Source organism: Stenella coeruleoalba (assembly GCF_951394435.1).
Source record: "Stenella coeruleoalba genome assembly, chromosome: 18".
NCBI classification, from domain to species: Eukaryota; Metazoa; Chordata; class Mammalia; order Artiodactyla; family Delphinidae; genus Stenella; species Stenella coeruleoalba.
The window spans coordinates 68,344,318-68,364,519 of NC_137164.1; the positions used below are offsets into that span (position 1 = coordinate 68,344,318).

General features: G+C 42.8%; 1 protein-coding gene across 5 annotated transcripts in view; it reads right to left on the reverse strand.

Annotated features, from left to right (window-relative positions):
* NALCN (sodium leak channel, non-selective) overlaps positions 1-20,202 on the reverse strand; it is a 293,846-nt gene that overhangs the window by 9,433 nt on the left and 264,211 nt on the right. For all 5 annotated transcript variants that reach the window (XM_079902779.1, XM_079902778.1, XM_079902780.1 and 2 more), the window contains 13 exons: positions 19,355-19,475; positions 19,172-19,270; positions 15,753-15,846; positions 15,137-15,243; positions 14,857-14,931; positions 14,042-14,161; positions 10,109-10,177; positions 9,020-9,168; positions 7,651-7,744; positions 5,820-5,952; positions 5,069-5,184; positions 2,987-3,144; positions 266-416 (listed from right to left, as the gene is read on the reverse strand). In XM_079902779.1, the coding sequence (XP_079758905.1) occupies positions 266-416; positions 2,987-3,144; positions 5,069-5,184; positions 5,820-5,952; positions 7,651-7,744; positions 9,020-9,168; positions 10,109-10,177; positions 14,042-14,161; positions 14,857-14,931; positions 15,137-15,243; positions 15,753-15,846; positions 19,172-19,270; positions 19,355-19,475 (1,486 nt within the window). The remainder of the gene's footprint in view (positions 1-265; positions 417-2,986; positions 3,145-5,068; positions 5,185-5,819; positions 5,953-7,650; positions 7,745-9,019; positions 9,169-10,108; positions 10,178-14,041; positions 14,162-14,856; positions 14,932-15,136; positions 15,244-15,752; positions 15,847-19,171; positions 19,271-19,354; positions 19,476-20,202) is intronic.

The following is a 20,202-nucleotide window of genomic DNA, read 5'->3' on the forward strand; positions in this document are numbered from 1 at the left end:
ATATCCATAAACTGCTTTTTCAACGTTCATGCTAAGTTATAAAAATGTGATTCAATGGAAATTTCTTATGGACTCTGCTCAAGAGGGTATGGCTGAAGGTGGACCAGAATTCAGGTTTGAATCATCGTTAAGTGGATAAAGGTGACGTGGCTATGGGCTCATAAGGTGATCACAGAAGGCTCCAGTGTAGGTGCTGAAGGAGCTCTTTCCGTTTGACCCTCCTTTGGGAGGAGGGAGTAAAGCCTGACGGGTCCAGCTCACTCACGGCTCTGATGCGCTTTAAGCACTTCTTCAGCCACATGCGGATGGTCTGCTTGGCCACCTCCTCCTCGATGGTGTACTCCAGCTGCTCCCTTGCGAGCAGCTCCTCCAGCTGCAAACTCTTCCGGATGTCAACCGACCGGTAGGAAAGCATGCTGGTGGGGGGGAAACATGCAGTGATGAGCTCTGAGGTACCTGGGGTCTAGACTCTCAGAATCCAGAGAGAACATCACTCCATCCAACCAATGTAACATCTGGACGCCAGCCCTGACCAGCTGGAGGGCTTGGGCTGGTTATGTCACCTCTCTGTCTCTCCACCCTCATCTGTCACATGGGGAGAGTCATGAGACCTACCTTACTATGTGACGAAGTTCGCTAGTATTCGCAAGGTACTTGCAACACTGTAAGCGTTTGTGAAACAAAATGTCCAGGTTAGGCCCTGACCTATATTATCAGCTGCTTAAGACTCTGGAACTTTCCCTGTAGAAGGAAGGCTGCTCTTTCTATACTGTCTTCACATTCAGATCCAATTGGTGATGGTCAGGAGGCTTGGCTGTGGGTCATGCATCCAATCCCCCCGCCATTTCCCTCTCAATTTAACTCATTTGCCCCCTACATCTTCCTCATTCATGTTAGATGGGTGCAAAGCCAGGGTGGAACGTTCACTCCCATTTGGCCCTCGATACAATAGGCCCAGGCAGTGGCAAATGAAAGCAACACAGCTGACGTGCTGCACTGGGGCCCCTGGGCAATAAGGCACCTCATCCGTCCAGGCTGAGGGGCTCAGAGCCAAAGGCACAGCGCCTTCTGGTGCTACCTGGTGCAGCCGCGGTACCCAGGTTATTGCTCAGCCTCTGCCTACCCCGAGCTTCGAGCTCAGAGCCCTCTCCATAGTCCAGATCACAGCCTGGAGGCGCCGGAGGGGCCCTCCCCGTGCAGGTGCAGCCCTGGTACGATGACCTACTCTTGTTTGCTAAGGTTCTTCCCACCGTGGGCGAAGAAAGCACGTTTGCTCTTCCTCTCCTCTGCCTCATCAAGAATCTCATCGTTGAACAGTTGTCATCATATCCAGGGCTAGAGGAATAGGGAGGGGCAAAGGATGCCACCATCAACTTCGCCTGGGTCCACGTCATCAGACACACCAATGTGATCCAAAGAGGCTGTGTGTTAATTATTAGGGACAGTGATATGTCTATGCACCTGACTTTCAGCCTAAAAATATTTGTCACTAGGAGGGAAGACGGAGTGACATTCTGAGAGAGATGGCATCCTTTGCTGTTCATCGGTGTTTTCTGCCTCATCTTTTCCTGCCTTTTAGCTTTCCCCTAGGAAGAAGTGAAGAGAGGGAGGTAAAATCGATAACTTGAGAGAACTTCTCCCAGATCTTTCCTCTGTTCTGGTCTTTTTTCAAATTCCAGTCACAACGTATTTCTGTGCGCCTGAATGCTCCTGAAATTTGTGACACAGTACCCAACATTTTAACTTGCCAGGTATATGCAACATGATGAAAATAGTTACTGGTGGCAGAGGAGGGTTCTTGACTTTTTCTGGGGCATGGATCCTTTGGCAGTGCAGCTGATGGGACATTTCTTAGAACAAGGTTTTAAATACATTAAAAAATCTGCATTACAAAGGAAACCGGTTATATCGAAATACAGTTCTCAAATTATTTTCTTTGAAAAGGTGATGACGTAGTAACGTAAGTGCTTCTGTATTATTACATTAAATAATAACATCTAGCTGAGGTCAAATGACTACTGTAACTCAGAACTGGTGAGCATAACGGATATTTTAAGATATCAGACACACAGTAATGCGTGTGAAAATGTCTGTGATTTCTACTGGTGACAAAGATACAGATATATCATTGAAGAAAATGCTGCATTTCAGTGAGTGATTAGTGAAAATAAAGATGTAATTGTTTCCCTTTCCAAGACCACGGACCTCTGAATTCTATCCATGGACTCCCGTTTAAGAAGCTCTTATGGGTTGCATTGTTTTCCCCTCAACAAAAGCTATGTTGGAGTCCTAACCTCCAGTACTTTGAAGTGTGATCTTATTTGGAAATAGGTCATTGCAGATGTAGTTAGTTAGGATGAGGTCATGCTGGAGTAGGTTGGGTCCTTAATCCATTATGACTGGAGTCCTTATAAAAGGGGACATCTGAACACGGACACAGACACACACACAGAGGGAGCACGCCTTGTGAAGATGAAGCAGAGATGAGGGTGATGCTTCCACAAGCCAAGAAACACCAACAATGGCCAGCGAGCCACCAGCAGCTGGGTGAGACCTGGATCAGATCCCCCCTCACAGCCTCAGAGGGAACCCAGCCTGCTGACATCTTGAATTCACTTCCAGCCTCCAGAGCCGGGAGACTAAACTTGCTGTTTAAACTGCTCAGTGTATGGTATTTTGCTAGAGCAATCCTAGTGAATAATACAGAAGCCTCTGTGTCCCCCTTTGTCCCGTCTGGGTTCTCATGAAATGGCTGGAAAATGGGGTTTGCCAACCAACCAGGGGCAACCGTCCCCGGGTGGGCCAGGCCGACTGTGGCCGGACCCGTGAGTGAGAAGGTCGGGGGCTGTAGCTTGCACTTGACCACAGGGGCCTGAGGAACAGAGCAGGTGCCCAGCTCTCCTGGACCGCTTCCTTCCTGCGGAATGAGGGGCGGCCCGGCTCCTCTCCCTGTGCAGCACAGACGCAGGGCTGTGAACCGCGGTACCTGAGCACATCATGGAAGGTGACATCACCGCCGTTGTGCAGCCTCTCCATCTCGTAGCACATGTGCTTGAACAGAAGCTTGTCCTTGTCCAGGTCCACCTCCAGCCTCCCCCGCAGAAGCCGCAGCAGGAACTTCACGCGGAAAGTCGGGATCACCCCCTGGTGACAGAGCACAGTCACTCGGAAACAGACCACAATGATTCGCTTGGGCTTCTGTTTGCACAGCAAAGAAGCCCACATCTAGCTCTCAAAAGCTAACATAATCGGCACCGGCACAAGGAAGCCTCTGGCCTCCCAGAGGCCGGGGGGCTCTGTGCACCCAGGGGAGTCAGGGATTAAGAGCCCAGCCCGTGGAGTTGCTGCTGGAGCATCTCTGGTTCTAGAGGGCGTCCCGCCGCTACGCGGGGTCAAGGAAGAGGCAGAGGGGACCCTCGGCCTCCCCGGGGCACAGCTTCTACACTCCCTCTTCTTCCTGTTGCCCCCTGCACTGCCTCAGCCGTGTTCACCTGTTTCTCTAACACACGTGCCAAGTGGGAGCGGAAAAAATGGGGCGGACATGTGTGTATGATCCTTCACTTAGTCCAGATGCTGGGGACTTCTGACCATGGGCTCAGAGCTACCCTTCTAGGGAAAGACCACTCCTTTCCGGGGCTTCTCTGTTGTTAGGACAATTACATCCAGCAGGACGGGGCTCCCAGATCTGCCCTCTCGCTGGTCGGAGCAGATGCAGATTCCGAGGACCTAACACATGTCACTCCGTTCAGGGCAACAAAACCTACGGTGCCAGCCTGGCTGTGACTTTGAGTTAAGGAGTTGGGTGAGAGGCAGGGATGTTGGTAGCCCGTGAATTCCTGTCCGTTACGAATGTCTACACGTGTGAGTGGTGGTGTCGCCTTCTGTGTGTGTCAATGGAAAGCAGGTTCCTTGCAGTGGCAGTTACAGAGACCTAAGTGGATCCAGGTGAGACAGAGACAGGGCCAGACACCTGCACACGCAGGTCACTGTCTCGGAAGAACCCCCCCCCCCCAGGCCAGTGCCTGGGGGCCGCTAAGGAGAGAGGGAGCAAGCCCAGGGGCTGGAGAAAGTCCTGCATGGCAGTGCAGACCCCAGCTCTGGTCCAGGACCCCGTTTGCTCTGCCCCTGGCTCCCTGGTGTCTGTGTCTACAGTCGTATCTTCCAGAAACTCTTTTCAGATCTTCCCCCAGGTCTGCCCATGGCTGAACTTTCCTCATTTGTCAGGTGTTACGTCAAATAACACGTCCTCAGCCAGGCCTTCAAGACCACCCCGCTAAAGCATCTGCCCCCCATCTCCAACCACTCTGTCCCGTGCCACCACCTTCTTCAAAGTGCTTATAACTTCTTGAAATGGTAATAATTATTACAATCATTATTGTTTGCCCACAATGGAACACAGGCTCTGTGAGCACGGGGACCTTGCCACCTCGTTCACTGTCACATCCCTGGTGCCTGGAACTGCGCCTGAAGCTTTGCTAGGAGAAGGGTGAGGGGGGCAAGGGGGAGGGGGAAGCATCTGCTGCTCTGCCTAACTCTAGGCAATCTTGGGTAAGATGTATGATGAAAACATTCAAATAATAAGTCCAAAATGATAACTTTCAGAAACCACTTAAATAACTCCTTTGCACTTCTAATCAGAATTGCTGTGTGAGAGCTGAGGTGATCATGAATCTGTATTATACTGTCGCTTTGGTGATCTGAACTTCACCCCCCTCCCTGCCCTGAGCCCCAGCTGGTCTCTTCAGAGCTCCCTTGGTTTCCTTTCCTTGCCAACCTCCTGAATATCTGAAGGAGAGGACGTTTGTGGTTGGAAAGGACACGATGGGGAACTATTCTGTCCCTCTCCCTTCCTTGTACATTCTTCTAAATTGTCAATGACAGCTTTCTGCAATTCAGCAATGGCCTTTCCAAATGGAAATTGTTAACCAATTGTTAATTGGTTTAAGTTTTGTGTGGCAGGTGTGTGGCCTTTCCAAATGGAAATCAATACATGTCCACTGAAAACAACAAAACCACTGAAATGTCTGCAGTACGGCAGTTGGGGTAGGGGTGAGTTATGAGACAATACCTCTCTTTTATCATCCACCATGTTCCATATGATTTGAAAGTGGCGAAGATCGTTGTAACTTAAAAGCTGGTCCTCCTCAGTGGAATAAAACAAGGAGAAATTCTCCACAATTATGGCTAAAAAAAAAAAAAAATGGGGATGTTAGACAATTATGCTAATCTGTCATTTTTCAGAAAAAGTACATCTATTATAAATAATGAATTTTATCACCTACATTATAAGCCAAATTATTAAAGGGCTTTTAGTATGGTTTCCAAGTTGGCATGTTTTACACTTGGACTGAGCTATTTATCCAGCTTCCACCTTTCCAAAACACGCATCCTGTGTCTAAGATGCTTGTGCCAGCTGGCTTCAATTCTTAGTTGAGTTCCAGGGCAGCTTTTAAAGGTCAAGTTGAGTTCTGGATGGTCCCACATCTGGGGGGACAGTGTATATCTTTTGAAAATATAAATGTGATATTTCAAGGCTGGAAAGGTAGCCTTCCCTGGTATTTGTCCAACTGAATCCATGAGAAGAGCTTTTGAAATGAATGATCATAATAAATAGAACAACTCTTGAAATTGCAATCAGCTGTCATTTACATGCCTTTCAAAGGTCTTTTCAGCTTCTGGACCGAGGGGCAACAATTTATAATTAATGCCATAAAACACCCACCCCAAGCAATCCAGGATAATTACTTGGAAATTGTACATAATTATCTAATAACCTGAGTTTAAAGAGATTGAAAAATAATTCAATGAACATCACTTACCTACAAGCAGATTTAGCATGATGTAGGCAATGATGACATAAAATGAACAGAAATACATAAGTGCCCCAGCGTAATTCCCACAGTCTGTTGCCCAGTATGTAAATTCATCTGGAGTACAAAAGGGGGGCTGGACCTGTGGGCCCGTGGCGGGGAAGGGGGGGACAGGGTGAGAGAAGAGAAGATTACAAATTTCCGTTAACTGACTGTAGTTGTGAACATATTCCTAACGATATAAAATATAAGTAACTTCAAAGTGATCTTTCAAAGGCCCATACATTGGGTACCTCATCTGTGGCAAAAATCAAAAAGAATATTTCATTTATACTATGCTTTTGGTCTTGTAGGATCCCAAGTTCATTGCCATTTTAGAAGCACAATGAACACGAACTCCCTTCCTTCAAGAGATACTCTTTGTGCCACCTCCACTAGCCCCAAAGAGTAAGTAGTCACTGTGATGCAAAACGCAGAAAGTCAGAGAAAAAGGTGTTTAAAAAAAAACTCTGACTTAAGTAATGGGTTGAGATTTAGGAAGATCTGCATACACAGCAAATTCACATTCAAGTTGTGTAAGGAAAAGCCAGTAATTCTCGTTCTTAGAGCATCGTTATGGAATATCATTAAATGGCACAAGATTCAGGTTATCAAAAGCCTCCCCATTCTTTTTTTTTTTTTTTTTTTTTTTTTTTTTTAGCCTCCCCATTCTTCACTGGCCCAGTAAAACTCCAACACCTCTGAGAAACCTCCTGGTTTCTTTCAGCCAGAGAGACTAGCTCTTTCTTCTGCATTTCCATGGCATTCTGCTTGTTTTTATCTAGAATTTATTTAATTCTGCCTTGTATTATTTTTGATTTGGTGAATTCTGTCCCCACTCATTCATGCATAAATTTCCTGAGCTCTTCCTATGTGCTAGGTTTATGCCCAGTGTTGGGGACAGGCTGGTGAGCAGGACCCAGACCCCTTCCCTCTGCCATGAAGCTGACAGTCTAGAACCCTGCAGTCCAACATGGTAGCGGCTAACTCCACGTGGCTATCTAAATCCAAATGTATGTTCATTAACATTCAATACAATTAAATACAGTTGAAAATGTGGTTCCTCAGTTGCACTAGTCACATTTCAGGTGCTCAATAACCACGCATAGGTGGTGGCCACTGAACTGCCATCTTTGCAGAAATTTCTTTTAACAGTTGGTCCGGAGGGTGAGAGGGAGCTGAAATAAACCAATCAAACCGATAACTCACTGCAGTTGTGCTACACACTACAAACGAGAAATACAGAACACTGGGCGGACCCAGAACCAGCAGCCTTAGCGCTGGGCAGGATTCCTGAGGGAACTGAGCTTTAAACTGAGACCTGAAGGATGATGAAGAATTAGGCTCTAGAAGTGAGGACAGCTGAGGGAGAGTATTGCTCAGAGCCCCTGACATAAACTCCTTGAGAATGCCTTGGAATCGCTGAAGACCGGGCACGTAGTACAGGGGCCAGTACAAACCAGGGGCTCAGTGAATATCTGTTGAATTAAGTCAAAGAAGTGGAACTCTCCTGTTTGTACTTGACTGCCAAAATGTCAAAGATGGGAGGGAAAGAACAACGCTCACATAATGCAAATTTGTTGAATGGAACTACAATAGCTCGACTTGGGTTCACTGGAAATTTTTCCTGTATGTCCATGTATTGTAATGTAAAAGAATGCAATTTTACGGACTAAAGGGCTAGGATATGTGTTTTGTACACAGTCTAGATGCTACAAGGATGGTGCTGCCTATATTGTATCACCAAAGAGTTTTATCTGCTTCTAAGTGAAGGCATCGCGAGCGATGAGGGGACGTTTACCATGCAGTCATGCATAATCTTGTTCCAATCTTCTCCTGTGACAATTCGAAACAGTACGGTAATAGCTTTGCCAGCTGAAGAAAAGTTTGCATGCCTAATTTAAGGAAAAAAAACCAGAATGTGAGTAATATGGTTTGTCACGTAAGGGCTGTCACCACCAAAACACGTGGATTTTAGAGCAAATGTGATTGCTAAGTTACCATTTCCAAAGGTTACACCCTTTTATTTGTTTCTTATTTATACTTGCCTCCAAGTATAGCTATCTCAGTAGTCCAACCCTAGCATGGTGCCAGCAGTTTATTGCCATTCATCTTGAATGACTGAGAAAGCAAGCGTTGACAATTAGAAGTGATTCCTTCTTTTATGTGGATTATGCTATAAAAGATGGGGCCACCATATATCAAATAAGTGATCTCTGCAACAAGACACATTTGTATTTAATTTTCTGTGTAAGGACTTAAAAAAAAAACACTCAGAAATGGTTCCACAAAATTTAAGACAATCTTTGAAAAATGCTTTCCACATATAACAATTTGGGGGTCCTAACTTCCCATGTTTTGCTTAAAAAAAACAAAGCCATCTCAAAATTGTTTAATTGAAAAAATAATGTATCATTTCTGGCAGTATGTGGATAAAAGAATTGCTGGAATTCACCAGGGTATTAGAAGTGGTTATTCCTGCATGGTGGTGGAATTACGGATTCTTTTTGTTTCCTTTTTTTTTTTTTTTTTTTTTTGCGGTACGCGGGTCTCTCACTGCTGTGGCCTCTCCTGTTGCGGAGCACAGGCTCCGGACGCGCAGGCTCAGCGGCCATGGCTCACGGGCCCAGCCGCTCCGCAGCATGTGGTATCTTCCCGGACCGGGGCACGAACCCGTGTCCCCTGCATCGGCAGGCGGACTCTCAACCACTGCGCCACCAGGGGAGCCCCTGTTTTCTTTTCTGAATTTTCTAATTTTCTAACAGTAAGCATGCATAGTTTCAATGAGAAAAATGTCATTTAAAATTTGGCCATTTTATTTTGTTTTAATTTCCAAATGATTGCTTCCCCCTCCCCATCTTTGTCTAAAACACATGCAGATCTCTATCCATGATTTCATTACTAAAAACATTTGCTTAATATTTGAATAGAAAGATAAATAGGGCTTCCCTGGTGGCGCAGTGGTTGAGAGTCCACCTGCCGATGCAGGGGACGCGGGTTTGTGCCCCGGTCCGGGAAGATCCCACATGCCGCGGAGCGGCTAGGCCCGTGAGCCATGGCCGCTGAGCCTGTGCGTCCGGAGCCTGTGCTCCGCAACGGGAGAGGCCACAACAGTGAGAGGCCGCGTACCTCAAAAAAAAAAAAGGAAAGAAAGATAAATATATACCAACCTGTTAATGTTCTCCCCATATTTCACAGTACCAAATAAGACGACTCCAGCAAAAGCATAGCACAGCAGCAGCAGGAACATCCCCACTATGATAAAGAAGCTCTTATACATGCTGACGACCACTGTCAGCAGGAGCATCTTTAGTGTCACCTGTATGGAGGTGAGGGTGGGGGGCGGGGATGCGGAAAGAGAAGGAGGGAGGGAACATTCATCTCATCAAGCCACGGTGAACCCGGGAAGTAAGTAACAGTTAAGCAGTCTGGCACAAAAGTGATTCTCAAGGATATCACTTGAAAGTTGCTTCCTATCTGGTATTAAATTTGAATTTTATTAAATACCATTAGACCTAAAGAAATTCTGCTCATATTTCAAACTTCAGCCTCTTTAGCCAAATTAATAAAAGTTCCACCACAATATTTTAAGCCTTCTATTTTTCTCTTCTCTTCCTCCCTAACTCTTTATTATACAGGCTGTGCATTTTTGGCCAATAGCAAGCAGACCCAGGATTCTTCCACAAACAGACGATCATAAAAACAAAACTAAACGATGGTAAAATACCAAATAACCATCAAATATTTACCATACGGATTATGTGGATATATGGACCCTACATGAAATAAAGTTAGTAACAAAAAAGAAAACAGTGCTGTAAAAAATGAAAAATATATGTGGAATGTATTGAACATTAACAAAGAACATCAATAAATCTGGAATCATAGGATCATGAATATTTGTTAAAGATTCTTTAAAATAAAATTATTTAACTTTATTAAAAATAAAAACAATAAAAATAAAGAAGCATTAAGAAAGACCATTAGTCTTTGCTTTTGTGCCTGACATTTTATCTCTAGTTGATGATTCAGTTCACTCAGAAAATTAGAATAACTAAAATAACACAAATGTCAGGAAACGACTCACAAGACAATTAAGCTACCGACTCATTTGATTATTTGCTCATTTTGACTTTTGATGTCTAGGAATTTGTTAACTCCAGCCCTGGAGACCCAGAAGGGCAGCTAAAGTCAGTTAGTCATCACTCCTTTCTTCAGTGTACACATGACCTATGACAGCATCTTCACAATGTACTTACATGCTTCCCGCAGATAGAGAAAAACCGGAAGACAATCACACACGCGCCCATCATGTAGGTGTACGCGTTCTGAAATTTAAACAGAGGAGAGCCTCTTGCAATTTGCACGAAAAATCTTGTTACAGTTCCATTTTTCATTTTAAGTCTTCTGTGAAGTCTACTGAATAATGAGTTTAATAAAATGTGAAAATTCCTCTAAGAAGTGTATCTTAAAAAGGTGCTGAAAAGGTCACTGCCAAAACTCATGAATAAATATTAGCTATAAAATCAAATCTTAAATGAAACTTTCGTCTCTGTTTTGCTCAGCTGAATTCTGTATTTTAAAACTTATTTTACACAAAATAGTGACCAGGTCCTTTGAGGAGCGAGAAAACCCTAGGATAACAATGCAAGCGAAGAAGTCGAGGGAGACAGGAGATAAAAGAATCCTGGCTTCCTTCTACAACCAGAGGGGGTGCTGGTGTTGGAAAAGATTGCCAGGGGTCAGTTTCAGCTTCCTTCTCTCTGAAGGAAGCTGAAGCCGGCCACATGCACATTCGTCTGAGCTGATTTCAGAGAAGTCCTCCCTCTTGAAAACACATCCAGCTCTTCCTTCAAGTGTGTGATTGGCAGCAAGAGATGACTCAGTAATATCTCTTGCATGGATACCAAGGGGGAAAGGGGCGTGGTAGGAGGAATTGGGAGATTGGGATTGATACATATACCCTATTGATACTATATGTAAAATAGATATCTAATGAGAATCTACTGTAGAGCACAGGGAACTCTACTTAATGCACTGTGGTAACCTAAATGGGAAGGAAATCCAAAAAAGAGGGGATATATGTATATGTATAGCTGATCCATTTTGCTGTGCAGTAGAAACTAACACAGTATTGTAAAGCAACTATACTCCAATAAAAATTAATTTAAAAAAAAAAGAGAAGACTCGGTGTGCTCTATGACTAAGAAAGCTTCATCTGAGAACAAAGACCCCACCGGTTACAAGTGCAGTAACGACAGTGGCATTAAGCTGATGCCAAGGCGTGATTATTCCCTGGGAGCCTTGCTTAGTCAAATGACAACAGTCACAGATGGCCCCCAGGAAGGGAAGATCCTTGGTGAGATGCAAAGAAATGAATGTGTCTGCACAGAAGCATCTTTGGATGGGAACAAGGACTGCGTCTTCTTTCACAACAGTCCACTGCAAAATAGAGTGGAGAAGGAATGACCTTCCAGGACCACAGGTTCTTGGTGAAGAGCAGAAGCAGTCAGGCAGAGGCAAGCTGGCCTTTCGGGTATGTGATATCCTCTTTGGGGACACCCAGAATTAGAAAGTTTACTCATTCTCCTGTTTGGGCCGAATAGCTTTTGGCTACAATTTGTCTAGAAAAAGGTACAAACACGGGCTTTGCTGCTCCTCTTTTCCATGTTAGCTCAGAGCCTATTGTAGATACCGTCTCTCTTTGCATTCTGGAAGGGATGACATCCCACAGCTTCTGAGATGATGGCTTAATCCTTTACCTGGACTACAAGCTCCTGAAAGGTCTGACACCTCTTATCCAGCCAGATCTTGTACCACGTTCCCCTCGCTCCTTCTACTCCAGTCATACTGTCTATCCTCCCGAACCCTCCCATCATAGGGACAGCTGCCTGGAATGTTCTCCCCTCACCCTACAGACTGATCTCAATCATCACTCCCTCAGGGATGCCTTCCAGGATCTCTCTGATGAAGCCATCGTGCACTCTCCTGTGTCATCACAGGGACACGTGTTTCTCCGTCTCCCTCACCATAGCTGTAATTCTCACTGACCTGGGGGCATTTGATGAATACCGATCTAACATTCCAGGCTGTGAGGTTCATGAGAGCAGTGACTGTCTTTGTTTTTGCCCATTACATTCTTCTCAATTGCTGGCACGGTGACGTGCAGCTTTTTAGTGCTCTGGATCCTTTGTCGTTTAAGGAAATGAACTGGGGTGACAACTGTTTTAAGGACACTCAGTATCTTCCTGAGCACAGCAATTTCATCCTAAAGCAAAGCCTTTGTGGTGTGTAAAGGGGTTCTCTGTGTTAGTGTAACTGAGCAGGACCCTATGGGGCCTTCCCGTAACAGAACCTCCTGCCCCCCCCAGCCCATGTGCTCTGCCTGACTCCTGTCTGTAGAAAAACTTTAGCCAAAGAATAAATTTAATTGGAGAAGTGAGAAAATGCAGAAGCAAAGGAAAGCAGTCAAACAAGACAAAGTAATAATAGTTTAGCCATTAAACAAAGTCAAGGACCTTTAGTTCCTCCTCAAGGGCTATAAATAATATTCAGGTCACTATATGACCAATTTCAAGATGATTGTCAGAGCTGACAGTGCTGTTCTGCACATAGCCCCCTCCCTCAACCTAGACAACCCTGAAACTCTCTTTTAAAAGCTCTCGCCCCCGGCTGGCAGTGGGGAGTTGGTTCTTTGGGACATGAGTCCCCCTTCTCCCCAGATTGCTGGCCTCCTGACTAAAGCGACCTTTCCTTTCCTACCGACACTTGTATCTCGAGTATTGGCTTTTATTTGGCACCTATGTGGCAGCCAACATGGGGCTGGAACCCATGAACCCATGACCTTGAGATTAAGAGTCTCATGCTTTACTGATTGAGCTAGCCGGGGTCAGTAACATTAGGGATTATTTTCCTGCATGACTTTAACACTGGAGAGGATGGGATACTGGACAGACGAGCAGGGCAAAATAAGCCCACCCAATTACTTTTGGGTGGGATCAAGGAAGACTAAAGAAGAAAGAAAGAAATAATTTATAATAATGTGTTATGGGGGTGGTGGTGGGATGAACTGGGAGATTGGGATTGATATATATACACTAATATGTATAAAATAGATAACTAATAAGAACCTGCTGTATATAAAAAAATAATGTTATGGGCTTGTATAATCTTTACAGTTAGAAGTAGTTCACATACTTGACCTTCATAATGCGCATATGGACTAGGTAAATTATGAAAATATATTCCCAGTTCAGAGCAGGGAACAAAAGATCACTGAAGACAAATAACTTGATTGAAGTGCTGGATTAGGAACCAGGTCTTCTGGACCTGTGCTGTCCACCATGGCAGCCACACGTGGTCAGTGAGCATTTGAAATGTGGCCAGTCTAAATTAAGATGTGCTGTCAATGTGAAATAGGCACTCAAAGATTGAATACCAAAGAAAGGGTGTAGCCTCACTCCTTCATAATTTTTATATTTCTGACATATTGAAATGATAATGTTTTGGAAATGGTAGGTTAAAAATGTATTATTAAATTAATGTCATCTCTTTCTTTTTTTATCTTTTTTATATGTGGCTCCCAGAAAATTTAAAATAACATCCAGGCCACATTTTATTTCTATTGGACAACACAGCTCATGATCACAATCAAGTACACCTATGGTGTAGAGTCTGAGCTGAATGGAGGGTGGGGAGGCTGAATGCGTTTTAGGCAGAACAATGAGAACTCAGGTGTTGAGATGGGGAATGATGGCTTTCGAGAAATGGCAGCCGGGTGTCTGGGAGAAAATAAGGCAGCAAAGTATCAGAGAATCATACTGTGAAGCCCTAATTATAATGTAGTGGCACGGAAGCTACACTTCCACTCAGAGAACTGGGTTCAGGTCCTCTGATTCTGGCTTGTGTGTGAATTTAGGCAGGTCTCTTCATCTCTTGGTTTCCATTTCTCTCTGTCTCTCTCTCTCTGTCTCTCTCTCTCTCTCTGTCTCTCTTGTTTTTTATCTTTTGAGAAAATGAGGGTTAAACCAGAGGATCTTGAAGGACCTTCTCTTTCTGGCTTGCAGGCGCTAGGACTCTGAGGGGTCAGCTTTTGTCTGCGTGAAGAGTGCGAGTGTGTGCACACATACACGTGTGTGTGTGTTACCTGAACTGAAATTACCAACTAAAATAAACTTTAGTGATGCGCTTACCAGAAGGGCAAAGTGAAGTACCACCCAGACAATGCCGAGTGACGTCACCAGAAGATCGTACCTATTTCTTCTGCTTTGCCAGAAGCCGGCAGGTGACATCGCTATGATCTTCATTGTAACCTGGGGAAAAACAATGAAGACAATGAACTGAGGCTGAGTGTTCAGCATATACTTAAATGTACTAACCTGAGGCACATTATTTTTTTAAAGGATGTAGAAACCAAAGAGAAGAATTTATTACTGATGTGTCTGTGTATATATGTAAATCTATATTCTCCACACTCTTTTCTCCTTTTTCTACGACTAGTTCTGATAGCAAGACGTTTTTCTTCCTCAAGTAAAAGACCGTAGATTTTGGGAAACATCAGCCGGTACAGGGTAAAATAAAAATCTGCTTGCATTTCCAAGAAGATTGCACTGGAAAGCAATGTGACGTGGACCACATATTAAAATAATCTTGTCTGGGCCAACTCCCTCTGCCACCACATTGTAATTTGAGTCCCTGAATTACAGTGGTTTGTGCCGTTTGCTGTAAATATTTGAACTCACATAACTAGACAGGCCAACATTCAGATACAACGTCAACGGCAGTTAGTAATTCTCGCCGTTGGAAAAATGGAAATATAAAGTGAAGTCTTTGTTCAAGTGAAGCAGAACAGCCTGAAAAGGAAGTATACTAAGAGCATTCTGTTCCCCAAAGAGGACTTCAAAAGCAGCGGGACGCGGAGGTGCAAGGAAGTGCCATGGAAGGAGGACGCTGTTTTGCTTTAAAATGTGCACTGCAGCCCCCAGCACCAGCTGGCTCATTACTGTACCTCCAGAACAAAGATGAACGTGAAAACGACCGACATGGTTGCCAAAGGAACAGTCACTGGGTCCTCGACGTCCCACTGTAAGAGAGACAGCACACACGTCTGTGCCTGCATTCCATCAACACGGAAAGACTTTCCCCCTCTTCCACCCATCTGAACATGACTGTGAATTTAAATTTTTTTATAAATGTAGACTGTGAGTGGACATGGCTGCCTGCAATGTTCTTGGACCCACCAATGAATAAAAAATTCATTCCCAGAGTGTTAGGGTGAAATAGAGTACCTTGACGGACAGCAACACCGACTGGGCCAGGACGAGTAATGCAATTGTCCTCTTAAAAAATGGATGCTGGGTTATGTCATACATCTTAGCTCTAAAACCATCATTATCTGAAAAGAAAGGTTTAGGCAAGGGCATTTTAGACATCGGTCACATTTACGTTCTTGCCTTTCATTTTCTTTAATGCTCGTCTTAAAACCCATTACATTTTTTTTCCTCCTACAGTTCAATCTACTGTGAAGTGTCTTGCAGGAATGGCTGGGTCTGAATATTTCAAACGACGGTGCATGACACCGTCTGCACTGGAAGGAGATTCGCATCATTCAGTTTCTGTCAGTTTAATACATTTCACTCATATGTTTAAAAGGCAAGCACAAATATATTTATTTAACAATTCATTTTTTCATTAAGGCTTATCCTGAGAGCACAGAAGCACGGCCTTTGGGTGGTTGATTTTAATAGCCTATGGAGAGATCTGTAGTTTGGAGCCTGTTTTTATATTAACTTCTGCACAATCGCCTAGTGGCCTCATGATGATTATTTTAATTGAAATCTTAGACTCCTGGGGAATCATGAACACTAGTGCCCAACATGAATAAAATCAGAGCATCTTTGATACCCGGGCGAGGTGGCAGATGAAGAGGCTGTGCTATCTTCAGGCGGCTCTTCAAATCTTCCCATCTTCTCTGATCTACAGTCAGCAGAGCCGTCCCCTTAATAAACAAAGGAAAACAGAGAAAGACATTTTGTCATGTGCTCCACACCAAGGACATCGCAAATGCGCTGCTGACACAAACAAGATTAATGTGGGTTTAAAACAAAGATATTCTTCCTATGCCATGGTGGTTCGATAAACAGGGTCAGAATTCTCAAACGTGGTCTTGAGAGAAGTTCCAGAAAAGAGGGCCGGGGGTTCAGAGAAGATTCAGCAGCCTTCAGTTGGCATCTTTGAACATGTATAATATTCAGGTTTGGGAAAATCTAAAGAAGGTTTTCTATATGATTAGATTTTCTAAAAGAGATACTCTCTAACAGTGGTTAGTTTCCTTTCATAGTAGAAAAAGCTGCAGCAAAATGATAGCTTATCAATGCTGCTGCTTCTGGTTAAGGCTATTGTGTCTTTTTAGAAATCATTCTGTTACATGCAATCGTGAAACTATTTTTAAGTGGTATGAGGTCAGAGAATTGCATATTTAAGAAATTTGTGCTGTGACAATTGGTTAAATGAGATCAGATATTCTTTGTTATATAATAGAGCACATCATTAAAATGCACTTGAATATATTACATTACATTTCATTACATTATATTACAAAGGCAGAAATATAATTTAAGAAACTGGGGAAAAAACCACCTCCCCTCTCCCATCCTGCCTTTCCTGACACAGAGCTAACTATCTTTCAGGGGAATGTCCTCCTCACTATGTTTTCAGACTTTGGCTGCTTATGTATATATAAATATACAAGAATGTGTTTGTTTTTAAATTTATAAATTTCTGTAATGGTATCCAGCATGTGGGAATTTACGCAGTTTGTTTTTTACTATTTTTTTTTTTGGCCGCGCCCCACGTCTTGCAGGATTTTAGTTCCTCTACCGGGGATCAAACCCAGACCCCTGCAGTGGAAGCACAGAGTCCTAACCACTGGACCGCCAGGGAAGTCCCCAGTTTGTTTTTATCTTCATTGAAAATTACATTTTCCATACAACTAGATACTAGATCTGATTAGTTTATTTGAACTGATCACACAGTATCCCACTGTACAAATATGTCAGAAGTTATCATTTTAGGTTTATGGACTATAAACGATGCTGCAATAAACCCACGGGTACTGTCTCACGGTAAACATCTTGCTCTGTGGTAAATCTCTAGGAAAGGAACTGCTGGGGTCTCAGAGTTTACACATTTCCACACTTACCAGAGATTTCCAAGGTGCTATCCAAAGAGCAATAACCAAGAAAATTGGTTTCATTCTACAAGTGTTCCCATTTCCTTATATTCTTGCCAATACTTGACTTTATCAGACATTTTAATTTGGTCATTTGATGGGTGTGAAATGTATCTGATTTAGTTTTAATATTAATGAGATGAAACATTTTCAATGCATATATAAGGTGATTCCTGTGTGTTCCTTCGTAAATTGCCTGTTCATATTCTTTGCTCATTTTTGTATTTAGATATTTACTTTTTGATGTTTTGTAGAGATTCTTAATATATTCTGGATACTAATATTTTGTCAGTTATGTGAGTTGTAAATATTTAGTCTTAGCTTGCTTTTTTTTAAAAATTTTGCTTAGTGTGTCTTTTATCATTCAGAAACTTTTTCTTTTAATGTAATCTGACTTATAAATTTTTTTCTTTATGGATTTCACTTTGTGGTTAATGTCAAGAACTCTACAACTACTCCAGGGTTAAAAGCACATTCTCCATGGTTTAAAAATGGTTTAAAATTTGCTTTTCATAGCTGGGTCTTTCATTCATCTGGAATTTATTCTTGAGTATGGTGTAAGGTAGAAATGTCAGTTTAATTTCTGAGACCTAGACAATCAATTATCCCAGCACCACTATGGATGGTCTCAGCTTCTCCACTGACTTGTTGTGCTACTTCTGCTTCATATACACATGGGTCCCTCCTAGGGCTTTCTGTTCTATCCTGTAAGCCTAACTTTCTATCCCTGTAACAATTATGGCACTATTATACTTACCATAGCTTGTTTTTTCCACATTTTTGTTCATGCTCACCCCCGTAAGACTCTTATCAATCTAATTTATTTCAACAAACCAGTTTTTCTCACTCTTGAGCTTTTCTATAAGTTACTTTGTTTTCTATATCACTAATTTTCTGTTCTTTTATCTGTTATTTTCTTCCTCCCATTTTCTTCTATTTCACTTTGTTGCTCTGATTATAATTTATTGATTTGTGTATTTGGCATGTTAATCATCACTATTTGATTATTCTCTAACATATACAATTAAAAGCTATAAATTTCCATCTAATTACTGATTTATCTATACCTTGTGAGTTTTAATGTGATTTTTATAAATGATTTATCTAAATGCTTTGTGATTTTCTATTCTGATTTCTTCTGTAACTCAAAAATTACTTAGAATGCAGTCTTAATATTTCCAAATTATGGGGAATTTTTTGCTATGTTTTAAAATTGTGATAGAGAACATGTTGTGTACATTATCAGTTCTTTGGTAATTATTGTTTTATGACTTTGTAGATGATACATTTTGTACTTGAAAGTAATACACAGTCTCAAATTGTCAGAGACCTTTATATGTCCATTGGACCAAACGTCTTCATTGTGTCAAATCTAACATGTTCTTTTTGTTCTGATTTATGAGTTTCTTAGAGAAATACATTACTATCTTTCATCGGATTTTGGATTTGCTAGCTTTTTAAAATAACTTGGTTAAATATTGCTTTGTGGGCTTCCCTGGTGGCACAGTGGTTGAGAGTCTGCCTGCCGATGGAGGGGACACGGGTTCGTGCCCCAGTCCGGGAAGATCCCACATGCCGTGGAGCGGCTAGGCCCGTGAGCCATGGCCGCTGAGCCTGCGTGTCCGGAGCCTGTGCTCCGCAACGGGAGAGGCCACAGCAGGGAGAGGCCCGCGTACCACAAAAAAAAAAGAAAAAAAAAAAAAATTCTGAGTTCACCTACTGAGTTACACAGAAGCAACCAATTTACACTTAGTGAAAGGCATATTACCTGCAATCAGTGCATCGGTTTCAGCTACTGTATTTTAATAACTTGCTGCACATCCTTTCAATGTGAACAACAGGAGATGCGTTTTTCAGTCCTCGGCAAATTAATGACACCATTACCAAAAGAGGAAATTTAGCAAGAGAATTGTGCTCTGAAATAATGTGCCTGAAAGGCAGCAATGAGGTAGTTTGTAAAATAGTTATAGAGATTATTTACACCGGTCACCTTACAGTTTAATGCGACTGCACACCGTGTGTGGAAAAGGGAACTCAAAATGAGTGGCTAGGAAAGAATAAACGCTGCGGAATTCAAACCAAGAATTCTTACCTTGTTTTCATTGAAATTAGCAATAACTACTCCAACAAAAAGGGTCAGTCCAATCATGCAACCCAGGAATACGAAAACATGAATATAGATTCCATGCATCTGTATAAATGAAAAATACGGTTATTCATCAAAGCCAATGAAAGCAGCTGTGGTAACATTCAAAGGATTCCAGTGCGTGCTTACCGGACCCACACGATGAATAATAACATCCCTCACTTCCACCCAGCCTTTCAAGGAGAGAACTTCAAACAATGCCAGCATAGCATTGCCCACATTGTCAAAATTAAAGTTCCGAGGATTCGCCCTGCAAGTCAGAAAGAGGAATGTTCCGTGGAATTCCAGTGAGAAGCACCCTGAGGCAGTATCTATAACTCTTTCCAATCTTGGTTGCAAAGTATAGGCACTTGGAAGGTAGGTTCGATGGCATTTGTTTGCGAACTCATAAGAATGCATCAATGTGTTAGAATTTATTAATTATGCAGTTAATTATTAGGCAATGATGGGGTGTTCTCAATCGAAAACAATAAAATGCTATGTCCCTCGACTTCTAGCTCCAGAGGTTCTGCAATGTTTCTGACTGGTCCTGATTAGTATACTGAGGACTTTCTGGTTAGAACTTGTGCAGGAGATTCTTACAAAGGGGCCTTGGAGTTTGGATGTGAATTTTGAAATGGTTTTACATTAGAAAACCTTCCTAAAGGCATGAATTACAAATCCTGGTGTTAGTACAGAAAGTGTAAAATGAGTAGAATTTGGCCACTTAATTCTGTGTCATCACGTGAGCAGCATGCTGTGACCTAGTGATGCCTTAGGGGCTCCTGAGGTGACACATACCCTATGTGTCTCCAGATCACCCCCTTCCAGGTGGGTGTTTTTCTCTCATTAACTCCAAATGTTCTCAACAGATACTTCTTGTAGACCCCAGTGTATAGTGTGCTGTCTACCGCACAGTTAACTCCTGAGTTCTAAAGCATTTTGGACTCTCTATTTTTGGGGGGTCAGGGGATGTCTCATTTCTTATTTTTCTGACA